Source organism: Callithrix jacchus, chromosome 7, assembly GCF_049354715.1.
Source record: "Callithrix jacchus isolate 240 chromosome 7, calJac240_pri, whole genome shotgun sequence".
Taxonomy (NCBI): Eukaryota; Metazoa; Chordata; class Mammalia; order Primates; family Cebidae; genus Callithrix; species Callithrix jacchus.
The window spans coordinates 126626092-126641265 of NC_133508.1; the positions used below are offsets into that span (position 1 = coordinate 126626092).

General features: G+C 37.4%; 1 protein-coding gene and 1 pseudogene across 3 annotated transcripts in view; both read right to left on the reverse strand.

Moving 5' to 3' along the window:
* Positions 1-3157, reverse strand: part of LOC108592654 (guanylate-binding protein 7-like) — a 51488-nt pseudogene extending 48331 nt beyond the window's left edge. Inside the window, exon 1 of the transcript XR_013520241.1 lies at positions 3093-3157. The product of XR_013520241.1 is annotated as a guanylate-binding protein 7-like (transcript). The remainder of the gene's footprint in view (positions 1-3092) is intronic.
* The window catches only part of LOC100405506 (guanylate-binding protein 4), a 22214-nt gene continuing 7081 nt past the window's right edge, over positions 42-15174 (reverse strand). Inside the window, exons 5-12 of one of the 2 annotated variants that reach the window (XM_078332379.1) lie at positions 14920-15116; positions 10926-11171; positions 9709-9989; positions 8256-8468; positions 4843-4945; positions 4181-4374; positions 3093-3328; positions 42-1383 (exon numbers count right to left, since the gene is read on the reverse strand). In XM_078332379.1, coding sequence (XP_078188505.1) covers positions 3110-3328; positions 4181-4374; positions 4843-4945; positions 8256-8468; positions 9709-9989; positions 10926-11171; positions 14920-15116 — 1453 coding nt within the window. In that variant the 3' untranslated portion in view covers positions 42-1383; positions 3093-3109. Of the gene's footprint in view, positions 3329-4180; positions 4375-4842; positions 4946-8255; positions 8469-9708; positions 9990-10886; positions 11172-14919; positions 15117-15174 lie in introns of both variants that reach the window. The other variant, XM_054236500.2, reaches the window with a different exon arrangement.

A 15174-nucleotide genomic window follows, 5' to 3' on the forward strand; every position in this document is an offset into this window, starting at 1 on the left:
TCTTCCATGCCCATGATAGAGTTGAAATAAGAACCTCACAGTTTTCCTTTGAAACATTTTTATTGTCAGCAAAATTAAACATTTTTATTCTCATATTTTTGTCTATTTAAGAAATATGGTATTAATAACATTCAAGCCAAGAGCCAAATCAGGAATGCAATCCCATTCACAATTGCCACAAAAAGAATAAAATACCTAAAAATACAGCTAACCAGGTAGGTGAAATTTATCTAAATGCGAATTATAAAATACTCCTGAAAGAAATCAGAGATGTCACTAGCAAATAGAAACACATTCCATGCTCATGAATAGGAGCACAGCTTGGTAAATAAAGGACACAGAATGAGGAAGCAGAACTGTTTAAAGAAGTCTGTGTCCCTTGTGAAAAGGCCTATAGTCAAGAGAATATGCCTATCTTGTAGAATTACAAGGAATTCATTCGAGCTGCAAGTCTTGAGCACTAGATAGCTGAAACAAATTCCTAAAATGTTGAGTTGAACAAAAGTTCAATGCTATTCCTATCAAACTACCAATGACATTCTTCACATAATTAGAGAAAAACTATCTTAAAATTCATATGGAACCATAAAAGAGCCCTAATAGCCAAAGCAATCCTAACTAAAAAGAACGAAGGGGGAAGCATCAAGTTACCAAACCTCAAACTATACTACATGGCTACAGTAACCAAAACAGCATGGTATTAGTATAAAAACAGACACATAGGTAAATGGAACACAAAAGTCCAGAAATAATGTTGTAAAGCTACAACCATCTATTCGTAGACAAAGCTGACAAAAACAAGCAATGGGGAAAGAACTCCCCATTTAATAGATAGTGCTGGGATTACTGGCTAGCTATATGCAGAATTTGAAACTGGACCCCCAGCTTATATCACATACAAAAATCAACTTAAGATGCATTAAAGACTTAAATATACAACATTAAACTATAAAAATTCTGGAAAATAACCTAAGAAATACCCTTCTGGACATATGACTTAGCTAAGATTTCATGAGGAAGACAACAAAAGCAATTACAACAAAAACAAAAATTGACAAATGATATCTAATTAAATGAAAGAGCTTCTGCACATCAAAAGAAACTATTGGCTACATGTGGCTTCATGCCTAAATTCCAGTACTTTTGGAGGCTGAAGCAAGCAGATTGCTTGAGTTCAGTAGTTCAAGACCAGTTTGGGCAAGATGGCAAAACACATTTCTACAAAAAAGTACAAAAAATTAACTCTGTGTGATGGTAAGCACCTGTAGTTGACCTAGTAACTTGGGGGGCTGAGGTGAGAGAACTGCTTGAGCCTGGGAGATTAAGACTGCAATGCACCATGTTTGTGCCACTGTACTCCAGCCTGGGTGGTAAAGTGCAACCCTATTTCAAAAAACAAAAAGAAAGTAAAACAAAACTATCAACAAAGTAACAAACAACCTATAAAAGGGGAGAAAATACTTCCTAACTGTGCACCCAACTAAGATCTAATACCCAGAGTCTATGAGAAATTTCAACAAATTTACAAGCAAAAACAACCCCATTAAAAAGAAAGTGGGCAAAGAACATGAACAGACAGATTTCAAAATAAGACATATATGCATTTAAGAAGCATATAAAAATGCTCAACATCACTAATCTCTATAGAAATGCAAATCAAAAACCACAATGTGATACCATCTTACACCAGTCAGAATGGCTATTATTAAAAAGTCAAAAAATAACAGATGATGGTAAGATTGCAGAGAAAATGGAACATATACACTGTTGGTGGGAGTGTAAATTAGTTCAGCCACTATGGAAAGCAGCTTGGTGATTCCTCAAAGAACTTATAATTACCATTTGACTCAGCAATCCCATTACTCCCATAGGAATGTATACTCCCATGGAAATATAAATTATTGGACCGTAAAGGCACATGCATATGTATGTTCATTCCAGCACTATTCACAATAGCAAAGATATGGAATCAACCTAAATGCCCATTAACAGTAGGCTGGATAACAAAAATGTGGTATATACAAACACCATTGAATACTATGCAGCCATAAAAAATGAGATCATGCCCTTTGTAGCAACATGGAAGTCATTATCATAAGTGAACTAACACAGTAACAGAATCCCAAATACTGCATGTTCTCACTCCTAAATGGAAGCCAAACAAAGAGAACACATAAATTCTAAGAGAAGAATAGGAGACGCCGGTATCTACATGAGGGTGAAGGTTGGGAGGAGAGAGAGAATCAGAAAAAAACCCTGTTGGGTACTATGCTTAATACTTGTGTTTTAAAATTGTCTGCACACCAAACCTCTATGACATGCAGTTTACCTTTGTAACAAACCTGCACATGTATCCCTGAATCTAAAAGTTAAAACAAAATTTAAAAATTGTGGTGTTTGTTGCTCCCTTCTCATTAATTTGCAAGAGTTAATTATAACTGAAATTATTTCTGTAAATATAATATAAATTGCAAGTTATTAATGGCTTCTTAATCTTACCGGTTGCCTTTTTGCTTTACTTAAACCTTTTCTAGCAATAATGCCACTACTTCTGACTTGTTTTTCAGTTGTTTTTTTGTTTGTTTGTTTGTTTGTTTTTGTTTTTTGTTTTGAGATGGAGTTTTGCTCTTGTCACCCAGGCTGGAGTGCAATGGCGCGATCTCGGCTCACAGCAACTTCCACCTCCTGGGTTCAGGCAATTCTCCCGCCTCAGCCCTGAGCAGCTGGGATTAAGGCTTGCGCCACCATGCCCAGCTAATTTTTTTTGTATTTTTAGTAGAGACGGGGTTTCACCATGTTGACCAGGATGGTCTCGATCTCTTGACCTCGTGATCCACCCGCCTCGGCCTCCCAAAGTGCTGGGATTACAGGCATGAGCCACAGCGCTCGGCCTTTGTTTCCCAGTTTTAAAAATTGTTAGTTCAATCAAAATTAAGTTTGTTTTTGTGGATGTTAGACCCTGATATTCTTTGATAATCACTTTTTAATTTTAAACTTTTCTTGCATGAAACTTCTATAACACATATACTTACAAAATGATCAATAGTGTTATGTTATTAAAATAAAATAAACCTCATGTTATATTTTCTTACCAGGAATATTCAGGCTCTTAAAACTGTGAGCCAAGGTATTTCATCCCTACTCCCAATAGCTTAGCAGCCCCAGGTAGAGCTGCAATCATCACATTGCCAACTGTGTCAAAGATCTTTGAAAACACTGAGGGTTCTTCATTTTTGGCTGTTTCAATCTTTTCTTTCAGTCGATTAATCTCGTTATTTAACTCCTCAGATTTCTTTTCAAATCCTTCAATTAACATTTCTTCTTGTTCCTATAAAAGGGGAATAGTCCACGTTTGAAAATCCCCAATTTTCTGCAGGGAGTGAGAGTTTTGTGTTTAACAAATTCAACAGTTAAGCATATGTGTCTATTTCTCTGTTATCTTAGAAAACTTTTTGATGAGTTTAACATTTCCACGTGGTTGGACTGTAATAGTGGGAGTCTACATGGTTTATACCTTTGTGACATTCCTTAAGCAACATCTCACTGGAGGTGGGAAGAAATTTTGTTCCAGCACAAAGAATGCCCTTTGAGAGGGAATGCAGGTTTAACTCTCATTAATTCTAATTTCCACTGATGTAGCATGGCCATGCTCATCTAGCAAATAATAGGGACTGCTGACCCTGTATATATTGGTTGTCAAGCTCCAGGTTGGGACAAGGAATGTATTTTACTCTAGTTGTATAGGATGAATCAGGCAGATACAGAAACAAATGGAGCAATTACTGATCTTTCAATATCATGTCTTATCAAGCCAGATCTGAAACTTTCATCCAGATTGATCTATTTCAGGTATTTGATGGTTGTGCCCCAAATCCCAAAGACTGTTGGACTCAGGTCCTATTTAATTGGGGGACAGTGAGACCATCCTATAATCACCACATACAGCAGCCTGATACCCTGGGGGATGTCATGAATACTCTCCAAAGTCTAACATGAAGATGCTGGAGTCTTGTAGACTTTCAGGCTTCAGTACAATTCAGATGTATTTGAGATTTTAGTAAAACATGCAACTTTTGTGTTTCCTTCTGGGATCATCACTGTGCCTAAAATTTTGGTCCTTCCTTTCTTAAAGAAGCAGAGCATTGTCCCTCAAGCACTGCCATGCTTCATTGAGACTCACCTTCAGCTTGTGTTCCAGCATCCTTTCGTGCTCTCTGCGGAGGTTTTCCCTTTCCCTCTCCATCTTCTTCTCTAGTTGGGCTATGTTTTCCTGGAAGCTTCTCTGTTGAGCCTCCATTATTTGCTGCTGCTCCTCCTGTTTTTGTCTTAACAACTCCTGTTCCTTCTCAGCTGCCTCCCTCATGGACCGCTCCGCTATTCCACAAAGGTTTTAGAGAGGGAAAAAAGTAACAGTTATGCCTGAGTTTTACCCTCCCGAGCTCAGATCAAACTGACTTAGAGAAAAGCACAAAAGTGAGGGATTGGGAATCTCTGAATTCTCCACACTAGCTATGTCTGGAAGAGAATGTTGAATAATGTGATGTGAAGACACTGCCTGGAGGTTCAACCCCAATCTCCTTGATATTTTGGAATTTAGCAGAGTATATGTTCCATAGTAGGAAGAAGCTCCTTCAACTATAGTAAGAGAAAGCAAATTCCAAGTATACAATAATTTTTTAACTATAGCAACTATGCTATACATTTGGTATGCAGAAGTTATTAATATTTTAACTGAGTGTTTATGACTTTTGAAGCTCCTTGTATCCGGAATATCTTTCAGCATGATCAGCAAGAAGACACTGGAGGAAACTACCAACCCCTCTGAGAGCCCTGCCCCTGTACCTGCTATGGCCTTCTCTCCAGCAGTGAGGGCTCTGTCTGACTTCAGGATGGATTCCTCTATAACCACCTGTGACTGCAGGAAATCCCAGAGGACCTTGTCTGCCTGAGGAGCCAAGAAAAAACAAAGACTTGTCAGGCAGCAAAGATCTCAACTTATAATGACAAAATTATTGTTCAATAAAGTCAAAAATCTAACTTTGTAAACTTTACATAATTCTTAAGATCCCACAGTTATTTCTTTTCTTCCACAGCCACAACAAAAAGTCCAAGCTCTTTCTTAAGATATAAAAACCATGTGCAGCAGCCTCCCTCCTACCTGTCCAGCTTCCTTTCCCAGGGATGCTGCTAACCACTCACCCTAGGATACAGACACTTGTGGAAACATCAATGAACCTGCAGGAATTTAGACATAAATTCCTGACAACATAAATGGGCAGTTCTGCAAACACACATTCTCAGTTGTTTGCAGTATTGCACAATCTTTTTCTTCTGTTTGGAAGCTGTGCTACATTTTCATGACTAGGATAACCTTTATGGATACGTCAACTACCATTCCCAGTCACTCTTCCTGGAAGCTTTTTCAGGGTGCATTCTGAGTTTTGTTTCTTACTTTATTGAGGAATGATTTACAAATGGAAACTGTGTATATTTAAGTTGTACAGCATGATGTTTTGATATATGTGAAATGATTACTGCAGCCAAGCCAATTAACCTATCTAACATCTCATAGAGTTTTCTTTTGTTGAGAACACTTGAGATCTACTCTCTTAGCAAATTCCAAGTATAATTCTTTTTTTAGCTATAGTCACTATGCTGTACTTAGGTATCCAGAAAGTGTTTATTATAACCGAGTATTCGTTACTTGCAATCATTATGTCCTCTTTCCCCCACCTCTCTGACCTTGATAACCTCCATTCAGCTCTCTGTTAACATGAGTTCAGCATTTTTTTATCATTCACATAAACATGAGTCACTTCATAATTGTCTTTCTGAGTCTGGCTTCTTTCACTAAGTCTAAATTCCTGCAGGTTCATTGATGTTTCCACAAGTGTCAGGATTTCCTTCTTTTTAAGGCTGAATAATATTTTATTATATATGTGTGTTTGTGTGTGCCACAGTTTTACATGTATTTATCTGTGGATAAACAAAAGTTGTTTTTATGGAGAAATAGGTGAGGGAAAATGGGGGGTAGGGAAGTTAGGGAGGGATAACATGGGGAGAAATGCAAGATATAGACAACGGGGGGATGGAGGCAGCAAACCACATTGCCATGAATGTACCTATGCAACAATCCTGCATGTTCTGCGAATGTGCCCCAGAACCTAAAGTGCAATTATATCTATATATATGTATAATATATATATACATATATAAATATAAAGGTGTTTTATATCTTGCTATTATGAATAATGCTGGAATGAATAGAAGTACAAATCTCTCTTCAGGATTGTGATTTTATTTCTTTTGGAAATATACCACAAGTCCACCAAAAGCTGTTAAAACTAAGTTGACTAAAGTTGCAGGATGCAAATTTAACATACAAAATCAGTTGCATTTCCATATACTAATAAAATATTATATGAAAATTAAGAAAATTACATTTATAACAACATAAGATATAAAATACTTATAAATAAATTTAACCAACGAGGTGAAAGATGTGTATACTGCAAACTATAAAATGTTTAAGAAGTTAAAGAAAATATAAAATAAATAGATATCCCATGTTCATTAATTGGAAGAAATATAATATTGTTGAGATGTCCATACTACCCCAAATCATCTATAGATTTAATGCAACCTCTATCAAATTTCCAGTGAATTTTTCAAAGAAATAAGAAAACCAATTCTCAAATTTATATAGAAACAAAAAATATCCTGAATAGTTACAGCCATCTTGAGTGACCAAAACAAAGTTGGAGGTATTGAATTACCTTATTTCATAATCTGTTACAAAGCTACAGTAATCAACTAGCATAGTATTGGCATAAAAACAGATAAACAAACCAAGCGATCAGAACAGACAGCCAGGGAGGAAATTTACATATATACGATCAAATAATTTTCAGCAAATGTGACACGAGTACACATAAAGAAAGGATAGTCTCTTTGACAAATGGTGCATGGAAATCTGGATATTCAAAATAATAAAACTGGAGCCTTATCTTACACTTTACAGAAAAATCAACTAAAAACAGATTAAAGATTTAACCCTAAGACCAGATTCCATAAAACTCCAAGAAGAAAACAGAGGCAAAATGCTTCTTGATATTAGCTTGGCAGCAGTTTTTTGAATCTGACATCAAAAGCACAGACAACAAGTGCAAAAATAAGTAGGACTACATGAAATTAAAAATTTCTGCAGAGCAAAGAAAACAATAAAATGTAAAAGAATTTTCTTCCATACAGAATGAAAGAAAACACTTGCAAATATGATAAGGGGTTAATATCTAAAATGCAATAGGAAGTCATATACCTAAATAGCAAAATAAACCAATAAACCTATTAAAAATGAGCAAGGAACCTAAATAGACATTTGTGAAAAGAAGACCTGGACAATAGGTATGCGAAAGCATAGGCAGCATCACTAATCATCAGGGAAATGCAAATCAAAACCACAGTGACATTTTATCTCACACATTTTAGAATGATCATTATCCAAAAGTCAAAAGATACCAAATGTTGGCAAAGATATGGAGAAAAGGGAATTCTTAGAAACTGTTGGTAGGAACGTAAGTTGGTATAGTCCTCATGGAACATAGGACAAAAATTTCCTCAAAATTTCCAATGGCTGTCAAGTACATAGGTCAGCCCTGTCAGCTCCATCTCTTGCTGGCCGCATTGTCTTAGGCACCTTATTAACCTCTCTGTGCAGTTCATTTCTCAACTGGCTCTGTGGAAGACAGTGGTACCTAATTTACATTATTCTGAGAATCAAACCGATAATCCAACAAAATCACTTCCTGTGACATAGGAAGTGAATGCTCAGTGTGTGTGAACCATTCTGTTGATCATCATCATCATCATATTAGTACATACCAATATGATAACCATAATGGTACCATAGCCAGTCGAGTATTAATTTGTTCATCTCAGGTAAGACAATATGCTTCAGAAAACAAAGTTGTTTGCTTCATAAGGTATCCTCTGTACTTAGCACAAAAACTATCCCCTTAATAAATATAAGAAGTGAGTTGTTTCATCTGGATTCCTGATGTTAAATCCTCTTGGAGAAGAAATGTTTCTATAAGAGTATCTAACTAATTGCAGATTTGAATACTAAAAATGCCAAGATAGCATCATGTTCTGCTTCCTCTCCACATGCAGTGCTATGTTCTTAGATTTTCAGGAGGGGCAACAAAGACCCTCTGATTAGCCTCTGTTATTCATCGCCCACTCCCCTTATTCCTCACCTTAACTCCTTTGCAGGGCACTAGCTTATAGTTCTGCTCAACCTGTTTCTTTTCTTCTAAGTAGAGATTGTGCCCTCCAGGAACAGAGAAAATTCCTCTCAAAATGCTTTCCGTCAGGTGCTCTGAAAGCCGCTTAAGCTCAGCCTGGCAATATTTGACAGATGCCTCTTCATTCTGCAGCACAAAGTCTTCCTTCTTTTTCTCTATGGTGTCCTGCCAGAGAAAGGTAGGGAACAACAGGAGAAAGAAGGTGTTAGAAGGGAAGGTCCAAATGTGATCCTCTTGGAAGGAGTAGTCTGAAGGCCTCAGAGTGAACTGGAGTATGGTGTAGACCAAGAGTCAGACGATTTGTGTTGTTCCCAACTATCTGATCATTTATCTGTGTGACCTATGGAAAGCCCCTTAACTCCCCAGGGCTCAGGCACAATATCTGCAAATTTGTGTAGTTAGAGGTCACAAACTCTATAGTTCTTTCAGTTATAGTATGATTAACAGGGACCAAACCTCCCGACCATGAGCAATAAAAAGTTGAATTTTGGCTGGAAGAAAAATTTCCCCAGAAAACATAGGTTGCTATATATAAAAATATTGGCATGGCAAATCAACTCCCCAGTAATGAATTAAGTATATTCTGATGAGAAAAATGAACCAGCTGTGTCTTCCTTCAATAAGAGTTTGAATATGTGAGGATACAGGAAGAGAATTTTCTTTTGCTTATATTTGTAAGGTACAGTCCAGTTGGATTTTATCATTATGAATTAAGAGATTATTGTTTCTTTTAGGTTAGTCTGAGACAGACCGAAAGACAAACTTCCAGTACACATGACTATGGTAAATAGATTTAAGATGTCCCATAAGATTCCTCACTCCTCGGTATCCACACCTGCATAGTTCCTGGGCCTATAAATGTGAATAACCCTGTGATTAGATTATGTTATGTAGGAAAAGATGACGTTAAGAAATGGAGTGTGCCCTGTTGGGCATGACCTAATCACATAAGCCCCTTAAAAGTGGTTTTCTCTAGCTGGTGTGAGAAGAGGAATTCAGGGCAATTAGAAACAGAAGGATTTGATGCATCATTGCGGACTTGAAGATGGATGGGCTTACCCAGAGCCGCTAGATGAAATCTAAGCCCATTTAACACTGTGTTCAGCCTGTGGCACACTGAACAGAGTACCCAGACACCCTGACAAGGACTTCTGACCTACAGAACTATGATCTAATAACGTGTGTTGTTTTATACTGCTAAACTCATGATAATTTATTTTGCAGGAATAGAAAAATAAAGTGACCATCCTCTAGAAGTGTGGCCTCTAGCCCATAGAGCCCTATTATTCACAAGAAACCATATTCTTTCCACAATGGTAAGGAGATGAACCATGGGGTTAAAAAAGTGGACTTTACGCATTATTTCAGAAGAGCTGAAATCAGAAAGGATAAATGCTAAAAGTACCACAAGCTTCCCCTGGAATTCCTGGTTTTCATCCTTGAAGGAGTGCTCCATGAAGACTGCAATTGCTTCCCTCTCACAGGCCGCGTGCACATCCAGCAGCTCCTGGAGTGTGTCTGTGGGGAACCTCACTCTCTGGGCCATCTGCTGGCTGTAGTGGTCGGCTGCCCTCTGCACAGCAGCTGAGTTCTCAAGCTGCGCCAGAGTTGTCACTGTGTTCTCCAGACAAGGCACTGCTCCACTGTGGATGGTGTCTACATAGGTCACCACCAGAGTCCCCAGCCCTGAATCACATATATTTAAGGAAAATTTATAGTTCTCACTCATTATTTATACACGTTTTAGGAATCAGCATTCTAAAAATTACAAAAGTTCTAATTATCTTGACGTTTCCTCCCCCTCCTCTTTATTCTTTCTCTCCTTCTTTTTCATCTTCCTCTAGGAGTTTCTTGAGGAATTCATAATAACATCCCTATTTTTCCTATTTTCTGTTTTATATGGCTCTTGGATTCACATTACAAAATTAAATTACTCATTGCAAGCAACATGTCTCCGTGTTTTATGGAAAAGTACATTTCTATTTAAATGCCATATAAATGAGTTTGTTAGGCAGGGAAGCTGAGTTATATTATTTGTGAGTCTTACTTCCAAATAAAAATGCAAGTCCCCTCATTTCATTAGATATTCTTTACAAGGGAACTTGCATTTTTATTTGGAGACAGCAACATAGACTATTGAATCAAGCATGGACCCATCTCACCATGAGGAGTGGATGACTCCATAAACTCTTAATGGCTGGTTTCATGCCATTAAGCCAGCCCCATACTTAATATAACATTTAAATTTGTTTCTCTAACTCTCAATAAGCTTCCATGGAACTCATGGCCTGACGTTGGTTTCTTGACTAATGTAAATTTATAAAATATATTATATATCCTCACTGAGAAACACTAACCCTATAGGACTTCTCCTCATCATGTACATTTCTCTCCTCAGAAGTTTGTGTTTATGCCATTAGTGTATTAATTTTGTGAGATATATTAGGCCTCAAGAAATTCTCTATGAGTAAACCTTAATTAAGAAACATTCATTTCTATGTGTGGCATGGTCTGCCTGCATTCCTATACAGAAGTAAACAATATTATTGACAAACTTGCAGAATCACGACAGCTTCAACATACCCTGGACCACAGACATGCTTTGCCACAAAGAAGACTCACGGTTTCCAGTGACAATGATTCCCTCTCTCAGAGTCTTGGGCTTTGCATGGGTGAAGATATAAGAACAGAAGTTTTCTGATTGCCTCAGGAAAAGCCGTTCCAGATTTTCTTCTGGCAACTTGTCCATATGAATTAAATATCGTTTGTCATTTGCAGGCCGGTCAAAGACAAAGCATTTCCGTTTTGGAAAGAAATGCCTGATACACTCTCTAGACATGTTAGAATTTTGAAGTTTGGGATTCGTGCCTGTGGAATTATAAAGAAGAATGCTCATTGAAGAGACAGCCTGCAGTCAAGGAGCCTGTCTGCATCCCCACAGCTCCTCTGCCTTGTAAATTTTGTTGTATGCAATCACACAAAACAGCCTTGTGCTAATCCAACCAAGGCATGGAAAATCCATTTTTGTACAGGACCGAGAGTCAGGAAAGAACTGGAGAGGAAGGGAAGACATCTATCGCAAGATGAAGAAACTTATGACTGGTTTCCTTGGCCTTTGTATGGTAGCTGGTAGACTATTTATTAAATGTTTTTGAATGATTAACTAAAGAAAAGATCTCTCAGAAATATTTTACTGATATTGCAGTCCTGTGTCAGAAGTGAAACATGGGCCCTAAATTGAAGTAACGGTAGAAAAAAGGATAAGATGTTGCTAAGAAAAACATCATGAAGAAGGTGAATGATCACCAAGACAGTAATAAAAGTAAAAAATATTTGAAAATCAGAACCCCAAATTATAAACACCGTAAATATGTTTAGACACTTCTTTATCTGAACAGTCTAAAGTTAAGCCAGATGTAACTTGGAGACCTTGCCACTTTTCAATGTCAGATTATATTAGGTCTGACATTGTCTTGCAGAGGGATTCTGGGGCATTTATAGATTATTCAAAATAAACTTTTGATGAAAGGATGAATACTGAACAAAGATGGATATTGATTGTAGGTGCCAACCGGCATCCACTCTGCTAAATACCACCTGTTTAACAAGTGTATAATAGACAATCTATTGTGTGAGTCTGTACAATGAAGTAGGTGATGTTATGAAAACGTGAAATGAAGTGGTACTGGAAGCATATGTCAGTGTATTTTTCTAATTGCCTGAATCATTTACTGTATAAATCGATCGATCCAAGATGGCTGACCACTAACACCTCGGGATTGTAGCTCCCAGTGAAAGCTCAGAGAACGAGACGACGCCACACTTTTAGACGAATTTTCATCACTCACGGGTCAGCCGATTCCCAGTGGAGGATCCCCACGGGTTGCCAGAGCGACTCTCGTGGCCGCCGCAGCGGTTTTGCCGGCGTCTCGGCGCAGCAGCTCTTCATGCAGAGCCAACGGGACTGCTTCCCCTACTGACCGGAGTTTGGAGCTCCGGGAAGTCAGAGCCGCTTGTTGTGGACTCAAGAGGGAAACCAGACCAGAGATTCCCGGGCAGAAGAGCACCATCAGTCTTATCGCTGCTATTTAGGCTGCCACAGTGGGTTGCTCGGATCCCAGCACTGGGAATCAATAAGTCGGACGTCGACTCAGAAACCTAATTAGAAAGACGGGTCATCTACCATGAAGGGAAAAAAACAGCCTAAGAAGGCCGAGTATACTCAAAATCAGAACCCATCAGCAACGGAACAAGCCCTGATGGAAAAGGACTCATCAGCAATGGAACAAGCCCTGATGGAAAAGGACTGTGTTCCATTATCTGAAGTAGGCTTTAAAAGGTGGATGATAAGGAACTTCTGGGAGTTAAAGGAACTTGTTCTAACCCAATGTAAAGAAACTAAGAACTTGGAAAAAAGGTTAGATGAAATGTTGAAAAGAATAGACAATATAGAGAGGAATACAAATGAACTTATGGAGTTGAAAAATACAACACGAGAACTTAGTGAAATATGTACAAGCTTAAACAGCCGAATGGATCAAGCAGAAGAAAGGGTATCAGAGGTCGAAGACCGACTTAATGAAACAAAACGACAAGACAAGAATAGAGAAAAAAGGATAAAAAGGAATGAGCAAAGTCTCCAAGCAATATGGGACTATGTGAAAAGACCTAATATACGCTTGATTGGTGTACCTGAATGTGACGGAGAGAATGAATTCAAGCTGGAAAATACTCTCCAGGACATTATCCAGGAAAATTTTCCTAATTTAGCAAAGCAGGACACTATTCAACCCCAGGCAATACAGAGAACACCACAAAGATATTCCTCAAGAAGACCAACCCCAAGGCACATAATCGTTAGATTCACCAGGATCAAAACAAAGGAGAAAATATTAAGGGCAGCCAGAGAGAAAGATCAAGTTACCCATAAAGGTAAGCCTATTAGGCTTACAGCAGATCTCTCAACGGAAACCCTACAAGCTAGAAGAGAGTGGGGGCAATATTCAATATACTTAATCAACAAAACTTTCAGCCCAGAATTTCATATCCTGCCAATTTAAGCTTTACATTTGAAGGAAAAATAAAATCTTTTAGGAACAAGCAAGTACTCAGAGATTTTATTACCACCAGGCCTGCTTTAAAAGAACTTCTAAAAGAAGCATTATACACAGAAAGGAACAACCAGTATGACCTTTTCTAAAAATACACCAAAAAGTAAAGAGCATTAACATAAAGAAGAATTTTTATCAACGAAAGGACAAAATAGCCAGTTAATATCAAATGGCAGCAACCCTAAATTTAAATCGACCAAATCTCCCAATCAAAAGATACAGACAAAATCTAACGGTATATCCAAAGATATACATAGACTCAAAATAAAGGGTTGGAAAAAAAAAATGTACCAACCAAATGGAGAGCAAAAATAAATAAATAAAAAGCAGGAGTTGCAATTTTCACATTTGACAAAATAGATTTGAAAGCTACAAGGATACAAGGGTAAAAGGATTAATGTAATAATAAGAGATCTTAACACCCAGATACATAAGACCCATAATGAGATTTAGATTCAACGAGACAGAAAATTGATAACGATATCCGGGACTGGAACTAAGATCCAGAACAAATAAACTCAATAGAGCTCTCCATTTTAAACACACAAAATATACATTATCCACAAAATCTAACGATATATCTAAAGATATACAAAGACTCAAAACAAAGGGATGGAAAAAAACTCACCAACTAAATGGAGAGCAAAAATAAATCAATAAAAAGCAGGAGTTGCAATTCTCACACTTAATAAAATAGATCTCAAAGCTACAAGGATGCAAGGGTAAAAGGATTAATGTAACAATAAGAGATCTTAACACCCAGATACATAAGACACATAATGAGATTTAGATTCAACGAGACAACAAATTGATAACGATATCCAGGACTTGAACTCAGAGCCAGAACAAATAAACACAATAGAGTTCTCCATTTTAAACACATAAAATATGCATTAACCACTTTAAACACTCAAAATATTGATCGGCCATTATTGAAACCCATTTTAGGAATGAAGTAATATTCCTTTTTCCCTCTTTTTCTTTTTTTCCCCTTCTTTTTCTCTTTTTCCAAAAAAAAAAAAATCTCATTTTTCTCTAAAGGATGTAACTACTCAGGCTAATAAAATAGACAGAGTGAAACATATTTCCAAAATTAGATCATTAGACTTCTTGTGATTCTGTGTTTAACAACTTCCAAATTATTAATTTTTTCCAAATAGAATAAAAGGAGCACTTAAAGTTAATAAATAACACAAATATATGAGTCTTGGGATGTGATAATATTAATTATAATCCTCAATGTATTTTTCATGGTACTTATTGGTCTAAAATCGTTTGACAGAATTTTAAGTTTTAAATTTCTTTAATGAATTTAAACTTCAGCCTCTGGGAAATTTCAAGTAAAAATAACCACAAGAATCATAATCACTTGTCAATCACCAACCACCATGAGTATGGGCCTCAATCCAGTCTAATATGAACATTTGCGTCAGGTGCTGAATGGCAGGTCTTAGTTGATCCCACCCACTACTGGACCTTCCCCCATCCAGGCCATGCTCTGATACCTGGAATCAGCTTCAAGGCATTCTCCAGGTACTCGTCTTCTGTGATGGGGTGTCCATCTAACTTCAGCTCCAGGGTAAAATCTCGAACAGTCCAAATAAAGTCTGGAAAGAAACTCACAAACTCGCTGGAGTCCTCAACTTCATCAGTCCTGGGGCAGGATTTTGCCCTGATTAACTCTGTTAATTCAGTCACATAGCTGGGATCTTAGCTAAGGAGTAACACCCTACACCATTATTTCAACATCTCACTTAGAA